A 26,800-nucleotide genomic window follows, 5' to 3' on the forward strand; every position below is an offset into this window, starting at 1 on the left:
TAAAATTATACCGTTTATTTAATGCATTTAGGTTTACTTTTTGTTGTTTTGTTAGTTATTTTTATAATTAGCTATTTGATACATTTTGATGACTATGATACACTATTTAATGGCAACTTCCATTGTACAGCTATTGGGGCATGTTGTCACAAAGTGTACTTTTTCTGAACATCGGAACATCGTGAATTATGGTTTTTGAGGTCAAGAAATAGGGATAGGTATGTTTTAAAAACAAAGGTAAATCAATCATACTTGACAAAGGGAAATAGGCCTACATTTCCCAGCATGCACTTGTACGTCACCCCCACCACCAAAACCAAAACCTCAATCTCATTCACTCACTGTCCGTGTCGAGGACAACAACTCACTATCTCTGTCTCTATCTGCCTTGTAAGTACACTACTCTTCATTCAGTTCATTATTAATATTATTATTACGTCTCGTTATTTTAATTAAAGCTTAGAGTCGAGCTGTAAACGATGTGTTGTGAATGAATTCAAAGAAAGAATCAGTATTTGGAGTGACAGTATGTGTTCACTCACGTATAAAGTCGTGACTTCGTAAACGTTAGGTGGGGAATTAGTTGTATTAGATAGATAAATATTCCGAGCAGGTTGACACGGTTTTTACTTTTGCTCACAGTGTTTTATCAGTGGTCCGTCGCACGTTTACTGTTATTCTTTGTCTTGCTCGACCACCAATCTACCAGACAACAGCTCGATTAAACAAAACAAATGACAGAATCTGCTGTTTGTATTGCTTCTTGAACAGTTAGTAAACAAATCTTAATACTAGTTTGCCTTTATTTCCATTGTTTTTAGGATTCTGAATCACTGAACTACAAAGAATCATTTCAGCACCATGACCAGAGATCATTTCATTCTACAGTATGTGTATTCAAAATGACATTAATTGAACTTTTATCTGTAGGCAGCTACAACAGATGAACTATTATATAATATATCAAATGCATATGATATGACCACATTATAACTTATTATGATGAGGAATAAGAAAAATACCTGTTGGACAGCTATACAGAAGGATCATGGTTGGAAATCTAGTCCTCTTTAATCTGTTTATGGTGTGTCTAATCTGTAGAATAACTTTAAATTGAATTTATAATCTTAGTTCTACTTGCATTGACTCCACAAAGCCAAAATGACTTCATCATATAATGATGAGACCAGGAGTGATATATCAGAATCTCTGGAAGTCTGTGAATTCCAGGGACAGTATGGAGATCCAGGAGGTTACTACAAATCCAAAAGCCTGCCCATTCTTAACGGAGACTGTCCTACCGGTAATGAGTCGTTGAAACCGAGGCTGGTCAGTACGACGCAGACTTTAGTAAATACCGACCAGCGCTTACCGTTCAATGATCTGCAACAGAAAGGTGACTCGAGTGAACTGGATTCACCCACCAGGACAGATTTCTCCCCTTCCGTGTCCAGTATGGTGGGTCTAAGCAGCTCTGTGAGAACTGAATCCAACCGAGTAGGAGGCAAAAAAATAGGCTTTTCATTGGTAAGATTCATCCGCTTTCCTGTGAGGAAGTACGTGAGGGTGATTCTGTCCGACTCTAGGTGTTTTCTGTTCTGTATGTGTTACCTGACGTTCATCCAGTCTTTGATGGTCTCGGGCTACCTTAGTAGTGTCATCACCACTATAGAGAAGAGATACAGCCTTAGAAGTTCAGAATCGGGATTGCTGGTTAGTTGCTTTGACATTGGAAGTCTTCTGGTGGTGGTCTTCATCAGTTATTTCGGGGGTCGAGGCCAGAGGCCACGCTGGTTGGCGGTAGGAGGGGTGTTCATCGCCGTGGGAGCAGCTCTGTTCTCCCTTCCGCATTTCATCTCTCCACCCTATCAAATCCAAGAGGTCAATTCATCCACGGGGAACAAGGGCCTGTGCTCGAATGGGAATGGGAGCAGAAGGGACGCTCTGGATGTGTCCTCCTGTCCAAGGGACCAAGAGGGCAACGATCACTCCATATATGTTGCCTTGTTCATCTGCGCCCAGGTCCTGGTGGGCATGGGATCCACTCCTATCTACACGCTGGGACCAACGTACCTGGATGATAACGTGAAAAAGGAGAACGCTTCCCTCTACCTAGGTGAGAAACTTCTTTGTAGTTTTCATCACTACCTGTTTCATTTTGTGCTTCTGTTTTTACTTTTGTTGATTAAAGGATGACCTTTAATTCATAACATCACAATTAACAGTGTCATAATTTTTTAAAATATATTTTTTCAAATATTTATTTTGTTTATTATTACATTTTATATTTATATAAACATACAAAAATAAACAAATATATAAAAAAAATTATATATATATATATATATATATATATATATATATATATATATATATATATATATATAACAAATATTGTTTATACATATAAATAACTACACATAAACTGTATAAATATTACATATACACACTAGATATATATTTTTTTATTTTTTAAATATTATATAAATATAGTTTTAGTTATATGATTAGTAATATAAATAATTTATTTCATTTATAAATTAATATATACATATAAAGTGTAAAAATATTAAACAAACACTATTTTTTTATTTTTATATTATATATTGTATATTTTATATACATATTACTTTGTTTAGGGAGTTTTTAAATATATATATATATAAATGTACAATAATGATAAATATAATTTTATATTATATATTATGTAAATGTTATATATATAAATGTTATTGTATTATAAATGTTAATCCTGGCGCAGCACCAGAGGTCATTGCAAGTTGATGGGGGTATAATACATGATCACGTGACCCTTGTTCGTTCCTCTGTCATATATATTTCCAAATCCATTTTCTTCCACTCTGTGATTGAGCATGCTGATTAATTTGTATGAAGCCTCTTTGGGTGCACTTGTATTCAAAGAGACTTTTGTTGAAGAAACCATTCCATACTTGAAAAAAGGTGATATCAGTGTTAAATAATCTTCTGGTTTTGGTTTTAATCAGCATCATGCTATTATCAACATGTTAAGTCATAACCATGGTAACTATGAAGATATGAAGCTTGCTGGGAGTGTGCATAAGGACAGGTTTTGACAAATCAAAGCTGCTTTAGTTGTATGATTGATTGGGACAGAATTGATTTAGACATTTGTAGGAAGACCCCTTTATCTACAGCTTGGTGAGTAAGTGGGGCAGTGATGGACCCTCTGTCTGGGGCAACACCCATCTGACTGTAACCCCCAGCTGTACACACTCCCAGACAGCATCTTTTAAAGAAGCACAGGACTGATCCAGAAGCAAGGAGGGGTCTTTGTGATGGGTGATAATGCTTCAGTGAACATGCACACACAGGCTTTGGAATAAAGAGCCCCATTATAAAGTACATATGCTGCAGCCTTAAAGTCAATGTATTGATCACTGCTTACACCTGAAGCCAGTTCAGTGAGCATGATATAACCGAGAGCAAGAGACGCAAAACAACTGGCTTCTCTACATTCTGAAAGCCTGAGGTTTTTCATCTCCCTTGAAACTTCATGGCTAGGAAAACATTTTTTTATGTTGATATCTTAAAACGGAATATAAAAGGAGCTTTTTTTTCCCCTTGTACTGTAGTGTCTTTCCTTATCTTGTATAAAACATTAAATGGGTTGATTAAGATGATAATAATGCAGTTGTTTTTAAATGTTTTAATGCTATGATCGCATTCACTTTTCATTCTGTATGAGATTTAAGATTAAGAAAAATAACTAAATATTTATAACAAGTACATGTATTGGACTTTTGGTTGAGTCTTGATTCGCAGACTTCAACTAACATGCAGCTAAAAATAATATGAATCATAAAACGAACTATTTATTGTGTCAATTTTGCCTACTTTTTTTCTGGCATCTCCCTGTTCCAATTATTTCAAACCCCATCACAATTTGTGTAAAGCACTTGGGGCAAGAAAAGACAAATTGAAATCTCGCATACATTGAGAAGAAGTAGAGTGGAATGTTTGCTTTGTCCTCAGCACTTGTTTGAGCTGTGCACACATTCCGTTAGCGTCATGTAGGGCTGTTATACTTCCCTCTGTGCTCTTCACAGGTGGTTCAGACAGGGTTTGTCATTGCCAAACATGCTTATTCTCTTTTCTCTGCATCCATTCATTTGTTTTCTTTTACTATGGTGTCTGGGTTAGTTGTGGGCAACAGACAGGGAGTCTGCATTATGAAAACATTTACATACCCCAAAATCCCTCAGGCAGATTCATTTTAATGAGCTGAAGTAAATCAAAGTCCATTGTCCACGGTTTCCTCTTTCTGACACATTTTCACATACTAAAACTGACCCCTGTTCAGTTATCAGTGACACTCACATGAAGAATGACTGAGAACAGCATCTCAAACCTCTACTTAAAGGCTTGAAGATAAAAAAAAATTGGCTGATGCAGATAATTAAAAATGGCCTAAAAAAATCAATAAAGTCGATATATAAGAAAGCTAATTTCCACCACTGAATAAAAAATAAAAAAGGTAATTGCGACTTTTTCTCACAATAAGAATTGCCTGATACAAACCCAAAACAAAGCTAAAAATTCATAAATAAAGACATAAAAAATAAAAATAAAGTCATAATCAATTCAAACAAACTTCCAAATAAAACTTTTTTCCTCAGAATTTTTTCCTCAGTATCTCGCAATTCAGACTTTTTTTGAAGAATTGTGAGATAACTCGCAATTGCGAGTTATAAAGTCCACTTCTGATAGGGAAAAAAAAGACTGATATTTTCTCAGAATTGCGAGTTTACAGTATAACTCACAATTCTGACTTGTTATGAAGACAGAATTGTGAGATAGAAACTCGCAGTTGTGACTTTTCTCTCAGAATTGTGAGTTTATATCCCACAATTCTGACTGTATATCAAGCTCACAGTTCTCACAATTCTGAGAAAAAAAGTTGCAATTTGCAAGTTGCAAATTGCAATTACCTTTTTAATTTTTTGTTCAGTGGAGGAAATGGGCTTCCATAGATATATATCAAACAACAACTAAGAAAGAACATAAGCAATTTGTCACAGAGCAAAGAATTTCAAAAGTATTCAATCGAATAGTTGACACTCTAAACAACAGTACTTTTACAAATACAGTTTAAATAGTATACATACTAAAAATATCCATATTCGTTTACTTGCATGCAAAAGAAGCATTTTTAAAAATAATTGAAGTGAATGAGGATTGGCATGCATGCATGCATAAATAAATAAATGCATTGAAAAAATTGGTGTTTAAACAATTTACATTCAGAAATTGCTAGTAAATTTCACAATTAATTACAAAGAAATTGAAAACGCATTTAAGTAAATGTAAAATTTTGAAGTAGAAAGAATGGAGCATTTTCTTGTAAATCGTACTCCAGCAAATCTTTACTTCATGACAGTTTAAAAACAGTGTAGTTAATGTGACTACTATATACATGCCAAGTCAAAGTAATCTTTGCCAGAATATTCATATATATCCAATCTCCAAATAAGAAATAATGCATACAGGATACGGGTTTGGAAAGACATGACAATTCTGTCATAAAAAAATGACAGAATTGAAATTTTATGGTCGACCTATCCCTTTAATTATCTTGTTCTTCATTTGAACAATGGACAAAACTTTGGCCTCCAATTGGCAGCGTGCAATTTCCTTTTAGCAATTCATTAATGAAGTGGGGGCACAGGTGTTTCTGTTTTACAGGCCAATGATTTTCTTAGCATGGCTTATAGACTGCAGCTAACCAAGGGGGGCAGTTTTGATTGGGTTGTTCCTGTGTGCTTGAGTGTGTGTCTCTATTGTAGTTTGTTGCCAAATGCAGAATGAAGTAATAACACTTCAGTAGCAGCTCTGTTACTTTAAGCTCTGACACTGTAATAACTAAGGGCCTGAATTATTTCTTTTTTGGCTGTTGCATGTTTTGTCAGAGATCGTTGCTCATAATGCACTTATGGTTCCCTGGTGGATGAACAGTTTTATTTGTGGTAGTAATTGAGGAATACTGCAATATGGATGGAAGCTTTGTAAAATTAGTGTGCACAATATCAGGACGCTCTGTGTAAACACACCTACTCTGTCAGCCTGCTTTTGTTAAATTTAGAAGGGGTAACAGCTTCTTCTTAAACATACTTTTCATACTCTAGAAATATAGATACTTAAACAACAATGTCCAAATCTCCATAAACTACAGACCCTTTTCATACTCTCGCTATTTTGATTTGTAAACAACACTGTCCAAAGGTCTATACATCACTGGACATTTTGTTTTCCTGAAGGTAAAAGCGGTTCCCGTTTTATTCACAACTTTGTAAAATCATGTTGAACAGTGTAGCATCAATAGTAATATCAATATAGTATCTTCAATACTTATCTTGCTTGATCTATCTGCTGCTTTTGACACGGTTAATCACCAGATCCTCCTGTCAACCCTATTGACAGAGGGCATCTCAGGAACCGCACTCCAGTGGTTTGAGCCTTACCTATCAGATAGGTCCTTCAAAGTATCTTGGAGAGGTGAGGTGTCCAAGTCGCAACATCTAACTACTGGGGTGCCTCAGGGCTCAGTTCTTGGACCACTTCTCTTCTCTGGTCTACATGGCATCATTAGGTTCTGTCATTCAGAAACATGGCTTTTCATTCCATTTTTATGCTGATGACACTCAACTCTACCTCTCATTCCATCCTGATGATCCATCAGTAGCTGCTCGCATCTCAGCTTGTCTAACAGACATTTCTTACTGGATGAAGGACCCATCACCTTCAACTCAACCTTGCCAAGACAGAACTGCTTGTGGTTCCGGCAAACCCATCGTTTCATCACAATTTCACCATCAAGTTAGGCACATCAACCATAACTCCTTCAAAAACAGCCAGAAATCTTGGAGTTATGATTGATGATCAGCTAACTTTCTCAGACCACATTGCTAAAACTGTCCGTTCCTGCAGATTTGCTTTATTCAACATTAAGAAGATCAGGCCTTTTCTTTCCGAACATGCTGCACAACTCCTTGTTCAAGCTCTTATTCTGTCCAGGCTAGACTATTGCAACGCTCTCTTGGCAGGTCTTCCAGCCAGTTCTATCAAACCTTTACAATTAATCCAAAACGCGGCAGCAAGATTAATTTTTAATGAGCCGAAAAGAATACACGTCACACCTCTATTTATCAATTTGCACTGGCTACCAATAGCTGCTTGCATAAAATTCAAGGCATTTATGCTTGCATACAAAACCACCACTGGCTCTGCACCATTTTTACCTAAATTCATTACTTCAGACTTATGTGCCCTCTAGAAGCTTGCGTTCTGCAAGTGAACATCGCTTGATTGTGCCATCCAAAAGAAGCACAAAGTCACTTTTACGGACTTTTAAATTAAATGTTCCCTCCTGGTGGAATGACCTGCCCAACTCAATCTGAGCAGCTGAGTACTTAGCCATTTTCAAGAATCGGCTTAAAACACATCTCTTCCATCTTTATTTGACCCTCTAACTTTTTCCCTCACTATTCTAATTCTATAAAAAAAAATAAAAAAAAATAAAAAAAATGTAACTACCTTTCTAATCTTTTTGTATCCTATCTATTTTTATTTTCATTCATTATACAATTATAAAAAAAGACCTCTATCACTAGCTTGCTCTATTCTTTTTCTATTCTATCTGTTTTCTTTTTATTTATTATATTATTTAAAAGCCCTTGCTACGTATACTGTGTTTAGGCTAACTGAGACTTATAGCACTTATATATCATTGCTCTTTTGTTGTTTTTGATTGCTTCCATTGTCCTCATTTGTAAGTCGCTTTGGATAAAAGCGTCTGCTAAATGACTAAATATAAATGTAAATGTAGCAAAAAATAAATTATGATATTTTCTAAGACTGGTGTAGTGTGTTATGTTCATTAAACAAAGAAATAGAAAATAGAAGTCTTTTAGTATGAAAAAAATCCTCCTGGTATGTAAAAGTGCCCAAAGTTGAAGAAAACCCCTAAGTTTTCATTGTAACACATTGCAGTTTTTCCTCTTTGTGTGCTCAAAGTTTCCAACAACACACATTGAGCTAAATACATCAGTCCTCTCTTGCTTCTGAGTTTAATATTTTCCTCCACATGCTCCATCCATTATGTGCGATCATGTTCCCAGGGCTGTGCTTTTGCTGTTGTGTGGCCTCACAGAACATTGGCACCCATGTCACGCTACTGACTTACAGAACAGACACTTCCAAACTCGGCCACATTAGAGTTACTCAGCAGATAGCCATAGAGCTTTTTACCACCCCCCGTCACTGTTCCACACTTTCCCCCGCATTTAAACACGTCATCGTCCTTGTGTATGTATCACGTCACCAGGAATGAGCTGTATAATTAGAAAGTCTTCCATTTCAGTATATTCAAAATTGATTTTCTGCAGCAGTGGATTCTAATAGTGGCTGTTTCCAAGTGAGTGAATTGCAGCGTTCGGCGTTAGGATTGTTAAAGGTCACATGAAAATTGAATACTCAGTTTTTGTGTGTTCTGAAACAGTTGACTTGTTTTGGGGTGCATTTTTGCCGGTCACAAACTCCAAATAACGTTTAAATATCTGGGCTTTGTGAATAATGTATGATTTTGTGTTAGTATCAAATGATTTCAATGACATAATGATTTTACATTACCATTTATATGGCTTGAACATTACAAATGGGGCCATTACACCTATGTGCCTGTGAGCAGGCAGATTGGCTCTGACAGATGTCACACAGAGTTTGAAATGGGATCAGAGCACTTGTTATGACGTTAATCGCAATTAGTGCCTGTCCGCAGGGGTTGCGAACAATGCATGTCAATTTGAGCAACTCTAATTAAACTAACTTATTCTCCAAATTAACTCTAATTTCAGATCCAGGATTGTCACTAAATGACAGCCGATTGAGCTAAATTATTACAGATCACTTTATTCATTGCTTTGACCCTGGGAGAGTTACTGCCTTTGAAATAAAAATTGGCCAAGGACGAGGAGTTATTTTAGCTTGTTGAGTCATCTAATTTTCATCTTTGGTTGTATTGGTAGTGTCCCGGTAGTCTTTTGTTGATGTGCCTATGGGAGTGTTTACCTCTAAGCATTTTGAGATTACAGCATTCTAGGTACAGTAATTGTTTTAAGCTTATCTAAAGATGAGCCAAGCAGTTACTTAACACTTAAATAAGTGTTCATTATTTGATTCTTGATGCTTGAGTAATTCTGGCAGGATGTTCCTTGGTACAGAAAAAACATTTCCGTTTGCATTCCACTGAAGAAAGAAATTTCATATTTTGGGTGACCTCACATATTGTCTTTGCTGACCCTGTTCTCAAAATACACATTGCTGCTGCTTATTGAAATGGCACAATATGCAGTTGGAACCATATTAAACCTAGATGAGAGGAGAAAGAGGTTGTGCAGAACCTCATGCCATGTCCATTTTTTCACAGAACCCTGTTGTTTTGCTATAAATACATGGTAAGGTGGTGATTTGCAGCCTCTCAGTGCATTTGCCATGGCTTATATCCCTTAATCACTCTTTGGCCTGTCTGGGATTTTAAATGTGACTTTGTCTTATCTAATGACCTTCCCTCAGGATATAAGGCTCTCTGAACCGCAGAATGTTTGCCACGTCTCAGTCCCAGCCCAGAAGCTATGGAAAAAGACCTTCTCGGAGATACTTAGCAAGTTATTTATTGGTAAAATATGCCTGTGCTGGGACTCATAGGTTGAGATTCTAAATCCAAATATTTGGTATTTAGAAACAATGTCAGAAATGTAGCATGAAAGTCATTTGTCTATTCCATGTGTGCTGAGTCAAATTTCCCTGTGCCAGTTTCCCATGTAACAACACAAGCTTTTGACTCACTGGTCAAAATTATATATCTTAATTAGCCCAAATTCTCAATTCTTATGCTAATCTCATTTTAAAGACCTTGCCCCAGTTCAGAGCAGCATCTGAATGTAGATGTAACATCTGCTGCTCAGTAGATCTGGATGTGTTTTTGTAGACTGCCTGGAGTATTGATTTATTATAGGGCTTGCTTAGTGATCCTATGCATGGATGAATGTTTGTGCATCTGACTGTCCAGACACTGATGACCCAAGAACAGAGCCCTTGAGGAATTATTCTGGGTTGTGTTCCTCACATGGCAGGTTTAGGGTGACTTTAGCGATCTGGTTTGTAATGTGCATGCACATACAGCTCGTACAGATGGGCTTTCAGGGATTAACCTTTCAGTAAACCACAGAATTACCTTTTATGACCTTGTCTTTCATAATTGGTTATGTATGTCAACCGGTAGAGTTTTTGGACTCTCATCTCCATTACAGTTACACGCTCATGTGACGTTGCTGTGCTACGTGGTCATAAAAACGTATCATTGGCATGCATTTAAGCACTGCAGTTTAAAAAAAAAAGTGATTTAAACCATTGAAATGCATCAGCAGCGAAAGAGAACTAATTTCACTATATGCATGCATTGTCTGAGAGACTGTTTCTGAGTGCTGTCATAGAGGCTTGCGCATGTGAAGACGGTGCTCATAGAGTGCATAGTTATTTAACTTATTTTTGATGCATAGGCCTTAAACGGATAAATACACACACTTGAATGGGTAAAAATGCTGTCTTTGCAAGTATCCTTGTAAACACAGTAATTTAGGTGTTTAGTGAAAGCAAACAGCTGAGAAAGAAAATACACGTGTAACAGTATATTGGATCTAGGCAGCTCTTAAAGTGATAGCATTCTAATATTCCTGCTGTCTGTCATTAATTTTAATCAAACAACAAAACACTGCTCTTGACTAAATCACTTTTGTAAGAAATATAAATTTACTTTACACAGTGAAGAATATGCAGTGTTTTATACATTTGATTACTTTATACAGTGTTTGTAGCATTTCTTATTTATTTGTTGTACTGTAGTTTTTTGCCCTGTTGCTTGTAATTAGTTTCTTGTTTTTTATTTAAATCGATGTCTGTTTACTTGTCTTCAGTGAACTTGATTTTTTTTTTCCTGTGGTACCAAACATTTTGATATCATGAAGACCCTATTTAAAGCACACATAATCATATCATGATGTTATATATTGTTACCGTTAAATAAAGTCAATAATATTAATTGTGATATAATATTTTGGTCATATTGCCCACACCTACAACAATACATTTACAGCACTTTTTACTTGGTTTGAGTCTAAGGTCAAGTTTAGGGTTAGTTGAAATTTTTTTTCTTTTTCTTTTTTTAGTTTTACATCCTCTACTACTAAATTTATTTAATTAAATGGCTTATATGAATGTGCTTTGTACAATGTATCTATATTACATTGAATGATAGCCCCAGATGCATTCACAGATGTCTGAGCTAAGACTTAAATATCCACTGACCCCAACTACACCAACCTGTCACTGACTTTGAGATGGAAAAGCTGCAGGTGTATGTGTGTTCATTCTTTGACACCAGACATACACAAAAGAGTGGGTACCCTTTTCATTGCCGCTTCCCCCATTGGGCCCTCATTGTCTGTGACCACTATGCAGATAAATACAGTGTGCACGAGCCAGATGGCTCTTTTAGAAAGAATGTGCCGAGGGATCATCTGTCACTTACCCAGAATACTGGGTCATGGCAAAGGCATTTCTAAAGCTCATGCAATCAGTTCAATGCCAGTTTGTAATCCAGCGAGAGGAGGAAAATGCAGACATGCACTCTGATGGTCGGTGCACGTCTTCACTCCACCTACCTGTGATTGTGACCCTGAGTTTAATAAAACAGTGAGGAAATGCTTGTCAGCGAATTAGACTATTATAGGGATGACATAATGCATGGCACACATATGCTGTCCTTGCTGATGGAGGCAGCAATTTTAAGGCATCAAAAGTTAGGCAAACTAATTATATTGCCTCTTAAAATTAAGTTAGTTTGTTTGTTTGTTTAGTTAGTTAGTTATTGTTTGTTTGTTTGTTTGTATTTTGTGCTATTTATTTTATGCTGTTCATTATATTTCATTGCATTTTATGCTATAATTCATAGTATTTAACAAAGTTTTTATCATATCATCTGTTTATTATTTTTCTTATTTTGTAACTTTGTTTTTATTAGTTTTAAGATATTTAAAAGGCATATAAAAATAATAAAAATCTACATTTTTAAAAATAAGGCATTTCCAAAAATTTCTTTAAATATCCCAAACCATTGTTTACAAGTAGTAGTCACATCCAAAAGCCAGTGCTGAGTTATGATCTTTATTTTATTTTATTTAAATTTTGCTGTTATTTTATCTTATGCTGTTATTATTTTAAATGTTATTTTATACTGTTTATTATTTTTCATTTTATTGTATGTGGTAATTTTATTGTATTGTTTATTTTTCTTATAGTTTTATAGTTTATAGTTATAGTTTATTTTTCGTGTTATGCCTATTGTTATTATTTTATTTTTTTCATTCTATAAATGTAATTCTATAAATCTTTCTAAATTTTAATTTCATTTAGTTTAATACTCCATGTTTTCTATTATTGTATGGGCGAGAAACAGAGAAAGAGTGAGTGAAAGCAAGAGAAAGGAAAAGGGATGCAGAAAGAGCAAGATCCACTCTCAGAATGGATAGGATTACAGATTTAGGAGGCCAGAGTGAGCATCTGACCTCACGGTGAATGACGCTGTGGCTGGCAAGAAAAAAGTACAAAGGGATTACCAACTTTTCTTTGGGTGGTGCCTCGTAATAACATTCCTGCACTAAAGCCCTTTAATTAGTCGAGCACGCCTTTGATCAGCAGCTCACGTGGAGGTGGTGATTGCCAGAGTGTGTGTCGAGCTGTTTTGGGCTGGGACTGTCTTGAGCATCAGCCATTCCCCTTCTCAGGTGTCTGGTAGAGGATGTGATGAAACATCAGCTCTGTTGATGCAATATATTTGTCTTTTCTGAAAGTTTAACTCAGTTTTTAGGTATGTGCTCACATAATTCCACAAAAAAAAAGGTTGTGCATCCCCATCACCTATGTTAATTTATTGACTTTTTGCCCAATTTGATCATACTTTTAGTATCCTTTACATTTTAGAAACAAAATTGCCTGAATGTGTTAAAAAAAAAAAACAGTATTGTCACTGTGGTGGAAAAAAAAAATCCCAGTGTGAGTTTGAAACTGGAGCAGTATATCAGTCATGATGGATGCTGTTTTTTCCAGACATCACTGTCATAAAGACCTGGCCCATTTATGGTCCTACTGTAATCTGTGTTAAGGGAAATTAAAGGAATAGTTCACCTAAAAAAAACAAAAAACTTTGTTTTATTATGAAAATAATTTTGTGTGTTTTGTTCTTATACTGACCTGCTAACTATTGATTGTTGTTTTATGGAAAAGAACTTACTATTAAATATTTAAAATTAACCATTAAATATTTATAAAAAAAAATAAAAAATTCTTCCACTTAAAAATTTTTTTTTGAAACCACATACCCGTTTAAAGCATCAGGGGGTTGAATGGCAATTTGAGTGGCAACAGTGACAGTTGTTTGAGAAAAGGACATCACTGTGTGCAGATGTCAAGAACTTATACAAATCCTTCAGAGAAGTGGTATTCACTGAATGCACATTTTTACTATGAGTTGTTTTAATTGATTTTTAAAAGTCAGTTTATATTTGGTTATATTAGTAGCTAACAAGTCATAAAAAAAAAAAATAAAATCCAAGTTTTACTCTTGCTGTGAAGTTCTATCTTAAATTACATGAAATTGGTCCCAAGTGCACTTCTTGGCAGCCAGTAAAACCAAAGTGGCAAATACCATTAAGGTGGCAATTAGTCTGTGGAACAGGAGGTCAAGTCCATGAGGAGCAGGTCAGCAGTTTTAGCGCCACCTCAGGAATTAGGAGAGAAATTGGAGCATCTTGAAAGCTTACTTATGGATATCTCCAGCTGGAGAAAAGCACATGGAGAATCTCTTTATATTGGGAAGATACTCAGAAGTTTGTTTTCTTATAAGAGACCAACTTTGCTCTTTTTACTTTAGTAGAAATACCATTCCTTCTTTTCATTGTTGAGAATGTATGAACCACTTTTATGATACTTTTATGATGCTTTTACATTTTGAAGCTTGAAATCATGCAGATACTCTCAAATAGAGACCTGAATAGAACTAGATAAGATATATTTCGGCGGGAAAGGGCAGGTGCAGGACTGAAAAATCCATCCCATGCCTGCCCATTCCCGCAGAAATAAATCTTATCTGGTTACGCTCCCACCCGGGCATTCATGTTTTGTCCCGCTCCCGCCCAAATTAACCTGCATAAATGTAATCTATATAGTTTTTTTCAGTACATCGAAGAAATTTACATGAAATGGTTCTGTAACATCTCCTAAGCTCCACAACATCCCAGCATAAAAACACTCCCGATAAAATATTTGTTATTTAGGCTAAGCATCAACATTCAAAAACCACTGTTATTTTTAACAGAAAAGCTAGCATGGGCTGCTGTGTGCATGGTTTGGCATGGCAAAATGTGAACAGTGCGCTTCCTTTATTATCACTAAAGATGACATCTCAGTTAATCGTGATCTCATAAAGCTCTGTTATACCCATAGACTGTATAAAAACATGGACGTACCTGTAGTGTCCGTAACGTCACCTGTAGGTTCCTAAAGAGCGTTTTTGAAGCTCAAAATGGGCAGAGCTGGCCATCACCACCTTGGCAGAGCGTCACCATGCGTCACTCCCGGACAATCGGAAATGGGCAAAGAGGCAGGAGTTGGTTGTTGAAGCCACGCCCACCTAGCTCGATGGTTAAAAAAACAGTCACAATCCACCTGTCACACAAGCCACAACACCAATAATTAAGAACAACAATAATCAATAAAATAAAAAAAAAGGATGAGAGAAAAATTCACCCCCCTCACAGTTGTCATGTAGGGCAAATTAAGCTATATAGACCAAAATCATCCATTCTTAAAACACTTAAAACATTTATTTTTTTCTGCTGTAAATTTGGGCATTTTAAAGGGGTCATATGATGCAATTTCAGTTTTTCCTTTCTCTTTGGAGTGTTACAAGCTCTTGGTGCATAAAGAAGATCTGTAAAGTTGCAAAGACTAAAGTCTCAAAACCAAAGAGATATTCTTTATAAAAGTTAAGGGTCAACCACACCCCCCTAAAACGGCTCATTCTAACACACCCCCACATCTCTACGTCACAATGTGGGAAGATTTGCATAACGCCACCCAAATGTTCACGCAGAGAAAGAAGGCGTAACTTTAATTCTCTCTGTTGCCGCAGCTGCCATGTTGTGGAGGCACTGTGTGTTTCGTTGAAGTAAAACTTTGTTTGGCCTTCCAAAAGAAGACAGGACTAGAAATCAGTGGTTAAGTTGTATTTCAACACTGTTCCAGAACAGTCCAACCAAAATATTCAGATGTGTGCTGCGCATTTTATGGAGGATGAGGACTGTTTCCTGAACCAGTAGCCTGCAATGCGTCTGTGGTACAACGGCTGTTTCTGTAAAGTTGGGCAGTTAAAATTTTGCAAGGACAGTCTGGCGCTTGGTAGGTACGTTTTTTTATATTTAAATAATTTGCCAATGATGATTCAAATGCGAGTTTTGAGCAGTGGAGTAGGCCTGTTGTTTCTCAGATCACAAATGCAGAGATGGTTTTATATTTACGCAGTGCGATACACAACACAACGCGTAAAAAGACGTCATTATAATCAGTAGTTATGTCCCCACTGGATACAACAAATGCCTCGTTTGTAATGGGTTTTATTTTTATGTGATGTCCGGATCACAAACTAATCTTTCTATTTAACCGGGTCTTCTTAGTGAGCCGGTCAAACCAGTTCACCAAATCTGTCTGAATCATTTGAAATGGTTTGCGTCTCCAGTACGCACTAATCCACAAATTACTTAAGTTATTTGGTTTATAAACGTGCCTTACACTCCCTCTGATGCAAAATAAACCAATATCCTGAGTTATTCAGTTACTCTAACAGTACATTGACTGAACTGCTAAAAGAGAATCGATGATGTGTTCTTTGATGATGTGCACGAGCAGAGCAGCTGGACTATGATTTCATCATTTCGAACAAAATCAGGCCGAAACTAAGTTTGTTATGAGTTTGTTTGGCCAGTTCGAAACAGCTGACCAAAGCGAACTTTCTGGGGGAGTTCGTTTCGGCTCCTAAACACCTTTGAGTTTCTATTGGTCTGTGGCAGTTATGCAATCAGTGGGTGTGTTCTGAAACTCCATCTTCCTTGACGTGCAATTTGTTTCTCATTCAGTGGAGGTCAGTTATGCAAAAAGCAATGCAGAGAAACATCCGAGACAAGTTTTCCAAAGCTATGAAAAGAATGAAAGAAAAGAGTAAAGATATAAGGTAGCAAGTACCAAATACATGTTTCAAATAAATGTTACACCATACTGATGCTGCTGTTGTTCTTTCAGTAAGTGAATTTAAAGGGTATACAAAAAATAAAATGTCAAATGAACATACAATAATAAACCTTTGTTTTTATCAGAAGTAAATCCACCACTGTGTTCCTGTGGCTCAGTGGTAGAGCATTGCGTTAGCAGCGCAAAAGGTTGTGGGTTCGTTTCCCAGGGAACACATGTTAGGTAAAAAATGTTAGACTGAATGCACTCTAAGTCGCCTTGGATAAAAAGCGTCTGCTAAATGCATAAATGTAAATGTAAATCATGACACCACATAAAATATAAAGAGGTGTAACAATTTATCCAGTTTAATATAATAAATTAACACAAATAAAATAAAGTAACAAACTGACTCCAAAAAACTTTTACCACATCATGCTAAAGTTTTACAGACTATGAGACATTCATACTGGGGCCTGTAGTTACTACTGTACTTCACTGCGCAGAAAAAATGAACTAGATATGATAATTTTATTTTGCCTAAAAGCTTTTTTTTTTACATAGCAAAAATGTAAGTCGTTAAAGTTACAGTTGTGGATTTTCTGTCAGCCATGGAAGCATTTTTAATGAAGGCAATTCCTGCCGTGGTCTTTAGTTTGGAACTTGGAACATCAGCATTAGTGTGTCAGATTTGTAGTGAATGTTGCTGTCAGCATCATTCGGAGTTCCACGCGTTTGCATCAGAATCAGCAAAAACCATGAAGGGAGTCAGCAATGTGCAGCAGAACCCCTGGAGAGACCCAGGTTCAGCAAATAAAGTGCTCAGTCGCTCGATGTCAGTTAAACCTTTTTGGCTAGATGCCCTGTCCTGTTTATTTTTCTTTGACTTTTTTATGAAGGACTTATTAAAGAGCCCAGTGCAGTCTTTGAGAATACCCAGTGCAAGTTTATTTAATGCGTAGCAGAAAAGAGCATCAATTATTTTTAATAGTTATTCTATATTAAAGTGTTCTGTGCTTGCATATTGTGGTTCTAGTTTGACTTATAAATATTAAAAATCCTTTATATCATAGCCTATATATGTTTAGTTTGTAGCTAAGTAACTGGAGTGCATAAGAAAACACCGGTTGCTGTAAATTTTTAATGTTTTAGTAGCTTGACTTCATAAAATTACTTCTCGTGCTGATTAAATTTACTAATCAAGCAGCTTATCCAATGTGTTTAATCTCCTTTCATAATATTTAAATAAGATTTCATAAGTGATCCTTTTGGATCAAGCATCTTAACTCATTTGGTCCTATTTTTTTAAGCTGAGTTTGAGCATAAGAACAGTTATGCTCACTACTACACCACTATTACAGTATTTAATAATAGATAATAATAGATGTATTAATATAGGCTGCATTTATTCATCAAAAATAGAGCAAAATATTAACAAAATATTAATATTGTGAAATATTTTTAAAGTAACTTATTTTAATATAATTTGCTATTATTTCATTATTTAATAATAGATAATAGATGTATTGATATAGGCTGTGTTTATTTATAAAAAATAGAGCAAAATATTAATATTGTGAAGTTTTTTTTTGTTTTGTTTTTTTTTTAAAGTAACTTTTTTTTTTATTTGAATATATTTTAAAATGTAATTTATTCCTGTGAAGGCAAAGATTAATTTTCAGCATCATTACTCCAGTTTCACATAAACATTTGAACAGTAGTGTATTTTATCATCGGATGTAGCCAGAGGGTCTGACCATATGCAAACCATATTGGCCATAATGCATACAGGTGTACGAGTTTACCAGCTTGCTTTAAAAAGGTTAGGATATGTCTTAACGTCTTCAGGCAGAGCCTGCTGAAGATGACAGCTTCTGGAATAAGATCTGGTCTTTTGAGGAAACCTGACATAGTATAGCAGTGACACATGACCCAGTTAACACACATCCGACTTTAGCAAAAACACTTTTGATAAGCTACCCTCAAACCTGTATGACTTACATTATTCTGTGTAACGTAAAAGATTATTTGAAGAACATTGGGGTCCAAACATATTTTAAAATGTCATCTTTTGTGGTACATTTTCCTCAAATACCCTCTGAAGTAAAGAGCAACATTACTGACAGTTAATTTTAAGTGCTGTCACTTTGATTATACATCAGCTTGTGTGAAAGAGACCAGAAATTAAAATTCTGTCATTATTTGCTCACCCTCATGTCATTCTAGACACCTGCTGTATGACATTCATCAAAAGAACACAAAAGGAGGTGTTCAGCTGAATTCATAAAACATCTATTCATGTCATGCAGTGGAAATGAATGGGATGGACGCTGTCAAGCTCCGATATGAACAAGAAATTACCTTAAAAGTAGTCTATACAACTACTAAATTATATGATGAGTGTAATGAGCTTTGTGTTCAAAACAGACTGGAATTTAGGAGCGAATTTTGATACTCATATATTTTTGGAAATATTCAAATGTGAAGAATTGAGGCCCGATATGAAAAAAATATGCCGATATGTCTTGCTGATAAGAGGATTAACCTCGCACGCGCATAGGGTGTGCTAGCGATTAGATCACATCAGCAGTGTGGTCATTCTTGAAGCAAACTTTTGCCTGAATTATGATTAGATTCACTGTTTTGGATCCCTGCATTTAATTTGAGAATGCACGTGCAAGATCATGCATTTGGTGTGGGATAGTGTCAACAGGAGTTTGTCTGGTAAGGCATCTAATTTACATAGTGCGGGCGCTGTTGGCCTAACCAAATTTAAAAAAAAAAATGTTTATAATTTCTGCACAGGAGAGACTTGGTGTGGTTTCCAAACAAAAGGAAATATATCGCCATCGGCTATCGACCAAAATGAGTAGAAAAATATCGGCATATCAGATATCGGCAAAAATCCAGTATCGTGCATCCCTAATTTTTATAAGGCTCCTATGTGTAGATTCAGTTATTTCACTTTAATGGCAATTAATAGGTTCTTTTCACAAAAACTAAATTTAAACAACTTAACAAAAACATACAATCCCAATAACCTTATTTTAATTGTGATGTGACCAAAACGGAGTTGTTTACTTCGTAATTATGCCTTCCAGTTTCAGTAATGTGAGGCAATGTGTCCTCTCATATGACTTTTCACCTGTATTTCATTATTTGTGTGCTTTATTTTATCTCATATTTAGTAAAAATATTTCCCCATCTAATTATTTTTGAAGAAAACCCAATGCCTCTCAGGAGAAGGCTATGTCCTTGAGTGACATTGATGTGTGGTGGCGTATGCGTGGTTCTACTGATGCACAGCTGCAGCATAAATGTCCTTCAACTCCCACTCCTGCAGCTCAGGAGGTTTTTTCAGTTTACTGTAACCTGATCGGCTCCTTTGAGATTTTTTTTTCTTCTTTTTGCAAGGACCATATTGTAAATATTGCATTTGCTTCGAGTGACTAACTCTGCATCATATCTGCCGAGAAGGTCTGTTGTATAAGTTTCAAAGCAAACGTTCATTTGAAATTCGTGGAGCGTGCTCTTCTGACATCAGTTGTTGACATTGGTTACGACAGTACGGTATTGCATAGACTGCATGTTTTTCTCCTCAGCAAGCACCTCCTCTGTCCTTCCCAGAAAGAATGAGAAACAGCACAATGGGCAGAGGCAAAATCTACACTGGGTTTCTGCCAGGCAACAAGCAACCTTGAAGGATCTTCAATTAAATGACCATCCTTCACCCTCTGTTCAAGCGTAACGCTATTAGCATGATCAAATGAGCCGTACAAAGCCGTTACACAATCGGGAATTAAATATGTGCATGTTCACCTGTGTGAAGCTTGAGGTGAACCATTTTAGTGATGTTACGGAGTAATGATCAATAATATACTGACTTCTGGTATATGATTGTTGACTACTTATGTTACAAATATGTTAAACACTAATGATAATCATTATGGACTCAAATCTTCTTCTCAAATCTCCTTCATAAATATCATTCACTAAAAAATAAACAACAACAAACAACTTGAACTAGCATTATGAAAGTTGTAATATGAATAATATTCATTAACTGATCAGATTTTAAAGATAAGGAAAAGTAAAAATTAAGTTTAAGCATATGGATAGGGTTAGAAATGCAGTTGTTCTGTAACCAATGAAAAATGTACATATTTTTTTGAAAAAAAAAAAAAACAATTTTAATCATGGACCAAAGATCTTGCCAATAATTTATTGCAGTTAAACCCATTTTTTGGAAGCTCATTCCCAGTTTTATATTTCAAAATGTGACTTAATATCTACCAGCGTGTCACAGAGAGCGTTTCCGAAACTCCCTCTTTGGGCCATCAGAGGGCTTCATCACCGGAGTTTTAATAATTCTCTCAGCACTACATTTCCCTTGAGCCCCATACCTGGCACTGACACCTGTACCTCATTTACCCAGCTATGTATAGCAGGTCCACATAGGTGAACATTTCTGAGCCTTTGTTTCTAGTATCTTTGGACTGCCTTCTGTTATTACCCTGCCTGCCTTCGTTACTGACCCTTTGCTGCCTGCCCCTTGGACTGTTAACTTTGTGTTGGATTATCGTTGTTGTTTGATTGCCGCCTGCCCTGACCTTGAGCCTGTAACTGTTTATGATTCTGTCTGATCTGCTTTACTGCCTTACCTGTGCATTGACCACTGCTTGTACGACCACGTTTCCTAATAAAGCTGCAAATGGATTCCAGTCATTGTGATAAATCATTACACAATGAAGCTATACATCACAATTTTGCCTTAATTTGTTTTTGTAAATGTGACGTCATATTTTACAATGTGTTTATTTCGCAATGCAGTTTTATATCTCACAATATCTTATATTTTATCGCAACTTTTTCTCGTAATTGCATCTATATCGTACAGTGGGACTTTATATCTCACAGTGTGACCATATCTCACAATTTTGCCTTTATTTCTTGTAAATTCGAGTATTTTACAATGTGACTTAATATTTTGTCATGTAATTTTATAACTCATAATGTCTTATATCGTATATGCAACTTTTTCACATAATTTGCAACTATATCTCACATGGTAACTATATCTTACAAATTTTATTTTGCAATGTCATTTTATCTCATTATAGCTTATCACAAATGTTTTATTTTATTGCAACTGTATCTCATACTGATGCTTTATATCTCACAATTGGACTTTATATCTCACAATGCAACTTTATTTCTATACTTTTAAAGTTTATTTTGCAATTTTTACACTGAGGCTAAAACAGGCTTTCATACATTCATAGCAAGCATAATCTCTTTCTGTGATGTTTGCCATGCCAAAGAATTCAAAACTGACTCACCTCAAAGTCTTGACCCAACACTTACTGATAAACTGGCATGCTGGGTATTTTGTTTTTTTTATGCAATAAAAATGCATCACATATTTCCGTCTTTATATCAAGTATACGGTATGTCTGGCATTTCATTACCACATTTTACCCAGCAAAAATGATATAACCTGTGTTAATGCAGGGACATCAGCTGTTTCCTGTTCCTTCTGGTAAGGAAATAAAATAAAACATAATTTGAACCTTCTCAATTACTTTACTTTTAAATTGAGATTTCACTTCATTAAGTGAGACCTTGGAGGATTCATGCCAGTCTTTACCAATACTCATTATGTGCTCAGTGTGAGCACTTCTCATTGTTAAAATGGATTAGTATTGAAGCATTAATGTAATGACATGCCACTCTGATTTCACATCCTTTATAGTAAATTTATATCTGCTTATGCTGTGCAGTAAAATTGGGAAGCCTGGTACCACAGAAGCACTAATAAAATGGCTTTAATTATTAATGAATTCATGATGAATTAATTGAAGACTTTAATGCTTCAGACAAGTGAAGTTTATTCCTCTGTATCAGACTGAATGCTTTTTCCTCTCTCTATTTGTTAGATGTTGGCCAGCTGTTTGGTTCTGTGTGCTGGACATTTCTGCTCTGGGCTGATAAGAGCATTTATCGGCAGCTTTTGTGCTCTTAGGAATAATTTCTCCCTTCTCCCATAGTCTCCAGGGGTGTTTTAGAAGAACCTGTTATTTAATTAGGCTGTAGATAAGGCTGATTGAATATTTGAGAAGTCAAAACTAGATGAGACCCCAGTGTTCCAGAGTTTGCAAAGAAAGGTTCCCATGTGAATAAATGAATAGCATTACGGGAAAAGCCTGCAGTGTTATTTTTCCCTGCTCACGCTTTGACACATGTTTCAGACTCTCTGCCATGCTATTTCTTGGCTGTGACACATTATAGCTTGTAAGTGACTTCACAATGACACAGTTTTTTTTTTTATCTGATTTATTGTGTATTTGTTGAAGGCAAAAGGCAGAATGAAAGGGTTTGTGACTAAAAGCAATCATATTACCAGTACCATATAATGACTCAACTAACAGCAAATCTGGCCATTAAATTCTCTAAAATGCACATTGTATCATGTATACATTTTTGCAATTTAATGCAGATGTTTGAGAGGTTCGTGGCACTGAATGTTTATCAGATATTCAAAGACTTTTTCAAATTAAATAAATGCATATTTTCTGAATGGTGTCTGTTAATCATTGCCTTATCAAACAGAACTGTTAAACAAGGACAAACTAATGAAGATGCAGAATCTGCACTCAGGTGCTGGATTCTCAGTGCTGCTGAAATAAAATAAGTCTTGCTTCTGACTCTTATCGTTTAAACAGAAAAAATCAGAAAATGCAAATAATAATAAAAAAAAATGCCTTGGCGATAAATCGATTGACCCCCAAACATACTGTGCATTGTTGTTGAAGAATATACTCCTCATTTAGCTGGTTAATGAAGTGACAGGCTTGTGAGACAAAGCTCAGATCTCCCATAATTCTCTGTAGGAGCACAAGAACATTATTTGTAAGCATCACTTACAAATCGAATGCGAATCTTCATCACTGTATGTTGTAGATAATATAATGGTCATTTGAAAATGTAAAAAAATCAAATGGTTTAATGTTTGAAAATGAAGAAATTAAGCCGAAAGTTGTACTGTAATATAAATTAAGACAAATATTAGTACTGCAATTTTATAGTTGCAGTGTAAAATGAAATTATTGTGCAGTCCGAACAAGTGCAGCAACCCTAAAACTTTTATTAGGAATTTTATTAAATCACAATATCAGGAAGAATCACAATGAGAGTCTTTCCCCAAATTGTGCAGCAGCCTACACTCTTAAAAATAAAAGGTTCTTCACAGCGATGCCATAGAAGAACCATTTTTGGTTCCACAAAGAACCATTCAGTCAAAGGTTCTTTAAAAAACAATCTCTTTCTTACTTTTTTGTAATTTGAAGAACCTTCTTTCACCAAAAATATATTTTTGTGAAACAGAAAGGTTCTTCAGATGTTAAAGGTTTTTATGTAACCATTTAGACAAAAAAGGTTTTTAGTTTTAGTGTGTTTTGATTTTCTGTTTTAAATGTAGCATAGCTTAATAAAAGCAGGCATTATAAGGCTTATCAGTACTGGCCAGAATTTTAGTATCAGCACATCACAAAAAAGAGAAGAAATGGCCCAATACATCCATTTTATTACAACCGGAATCATCACACATTGTAATGGTAGTGTCCAAACTCGTAAGTATGAATTTCCCAGGAAGACTTAAAGGCAGCGTAATATATAATCAAGCAAAAATCGGTCTTATTTCACAGTGTGATCATCACCCATTGCTAAATATGGTTCAGAATGTGAAATATCTGTGCCCAAATGTCATGCCGCTCTGCCTGTGTGTGTGTGTGTGTGTGTGTGTGTGTGTGTGTGTGTATGTGTGTGTGTGTATTAGATTTGGCTCATTCTTTCGGCTCTAGCTTTAGAGGGCTCGCGTAAGGACAGGAGACAAGAGTCTAAGCCAGCATAGTCCTGTTTACATGAAATAAAAAGTGACTTATCTGTATCCCTCAACATGTTTGTACTTGTGTTATATAACCCGGCAGGCCTTTGGCCAAACCTTCTCCCGTACTGATACAGATTAGAGATTAGGCCTAGTTGTGTTGCTGCACCTGCTTCAGTTCTGTGTGAGCTTCTGGCTGGATCAGAACAAGTTTGGCAGCCGCATGGGCCATGTGGAGGCGGAGAGAGTCCAATGCTGCTTTCTGTGAACAGACGCAAACAGATGACTGTAGGGATAATGATCTCCCAACAGTACACACATCCCTCCAGCCTCAAAAGCAACAACACAAAAGTAATCGAGCCTTGCGTATGCACTTGTCCATGTCGAGGATTAACAAATGCCGCTAAAGTCCTTTTTAAAGCAAGTCAGTGCACTCTGCAGTCATTTATGGTGTCACCTCTAGGCTATTTCTAGTCATGTGAGTACAGCTTGTATCTACTTAAATGGATAAAGGCTGAAATCTCCAAAACTGTTGGCTAATCTTGTTGTAGTATTAAATAAAGGCATAAATGTGTTCTGACAAAAGTCATATCATACGCTTTAGTTTCTTGAGGTCTGCCATATACTTGGTAACAATACTAAATATTAATTAAGTTATTTTTATAAAATACTATTGACAAACATAATGTGCATGACATTAACAAGAAGCAACTCGAGTCGATTGTTAGGAGTCAGTTGGTTTATGTTGGTCACACTTTTGTTTTTGGACTATCGACTCTATCGCGGTTACATGCTCATGTGACGTTGCTGTGCTACATGGTCACGAAAACTTATCATTTGCATGCTTTTTTAAGCATTGCAGTTTAAAAACAAGCCATTTTAAGCCGTTGAAAAAATAACTAATTTCGTTATATGCGCGCATTGTCTGAGACACTGTTTCTGAGCACTGTCAGAGAGGTGCACACATGTGAAGACGGTGCTCATAGAGTATTGAGTTATTTTTGCCACTTTATAGGCCTTGAATGGTTAAAGACACACTTTTATGTGTCAAAATCCTTGTCTTTGCAAGTATCCTCGTAAACACAGTAAGTTTTAAGATAAAGTAAACAGCTGAGAAAGAAAACATGTGTAACAGTATATTGGTTCTGGGCAGCTCTTAAAGTGACAGCAGTCTAATATTCCTGCTGTCTATCATTCATGTTAATCAAACAACAAAAGAGAGAAAATCTCTCACTGCTCTTGATTAAATCACTTTTGTAACTTTAATGATAACTTTTGTAACATTTAATTTAGTGACAAACAGTAAAGAATATGCTGTTTTTATACATTTGATTATACAATGTATGTAGCATTTCTTATTTATTTGTTCTACTGTAGTTTTTTGTCCTGTTGCTTGTAATTAATTTCTTTTTTTTTTTTTTAATCACTGACTATTTACTTGTATTCAGTGAGGTTGAGTAGCATTAGCCTTTTGAGTTGTATGTGAAAAAAATTTCTATGGTATCAAAAATTTTGATATCATGAAGACAAAAATTTAACAAATAAATAACTAGCTCATAAGAGTCTTTCGTTGGGAGTCAGTTAGATTACATTGGCCATGTTGAATGTTTTTGATTTAATAAAAAGAACCAGCTTCCAAAGTGTAATTTATGAAACATTCAAACTGCATGCTCTAAATTCACTAATAAAGAACTATCTCATATGAGTCATTCTTTCAGAAAACTTTCAGTTGGAATGCACTGGTGTTGCTGTATGTGTTTTTTATTTTTTCGTAAGAACTCATAAGAGTCATTGTTCCACAATCAGACTACACAGGTCATGCAGTATATTTTTGATTTGCTAAAAAATAATTGCTTGGAAGAGTCATTTTTCTGGGAATCAGACTACACTGGTCATTCTCTATTTTTTTTAGATTAACTAAAAAGAATTGTCTAAATTTCTCTTATTTGTATTTAACTAATGTTCTGTCTCCTCCGTATAATGTCATATCTGGTGTATAAACAGAGTTATAAGGCAGTTAGAAAACTGCTACTATTACATGATGTTCTTTAACTAAGTGGAAGCATGACGCACTATTAATGATTAGCCTTTCATACTCTTCATTATCTCAGCGTGTTCTCTTATGAGTCAAGAGTGGCACTGAAAGTGGAAAGAACATTAACAGCCTTAATCAGACATCCTGTGAATTGAAAAAAATATAATTATTATGTGGGTGTACAGAGCGTGGTTTGTAACGTGTGGTTGTTTGTGTCTTTCAGCTATTATGTATGTGATGGGGGCTTTAGGGCCAGCTGCAGGGTACCTGCTTGGAGGCGTTCTGATCGGCTTCTACGTGGATCCAAAAACCATCATCAACTTTGAGCAAAGTGATCCACGCTTTGTTGGCAACTGGTAAGATCAGTTCTGCATCAGAGTGTGTGTAGCTTCATTCCAGTCTATGAAAGAATAGCATACATTTTTACCACTTTTTGAGCACATTTTACTAAAAACAAAGCTGGAAATCTCCATTTCAATTCATTCATTTCATTCCAGCCTTTGATAGAA

The 26,800-nt window shown here is 35.7% G+C and overlaps 1 protein-coding gene across 1 annotated transcript in view; it reads left to right on the top strand.

The window, feature by feature from the left end:
• Positions 1-317: 317 nt before the first annotated feature.
• Positions 318-26,800, top strand: part of LOC109050241 (solute carrier organic anion transporter family member 5A1-like) — a 47,010-nt gene continuing 20,527 nt past the window's right edge. Inside the window, exons 1-3 of the mRNA XM_042752004.1 lie at positions 318-390; positions 822-2,116; positions 26,515-26,648. Of these exons, the coding sequence (XP_042607938.1) occupies positions 1,162-2,116; positions 26,515-26,648 (1,089 nt within the window). The 5' untranslated portion in view covers positions 318-390; positions 822-1,161. The remainder of the gene's footprint in view (positions 391-821; positions 2,117-26,514; positions 26,649-26,800) is intronic.

This window comes from Cyprinus carpio, chromosome B24, assembly GCF_018340385.1.
Source record: "Cyprinus carpio isolate SPL01 chromosome B24, ASM1834038v1, whole genome shotgun sequence".
Classification (NCBI taxonomy): Eukaryota; Metazoa; Chordata; class Actinopteri; order Cypriniformes; family Cyprinidae; genus Cyprinus; species Cyprinus carpio.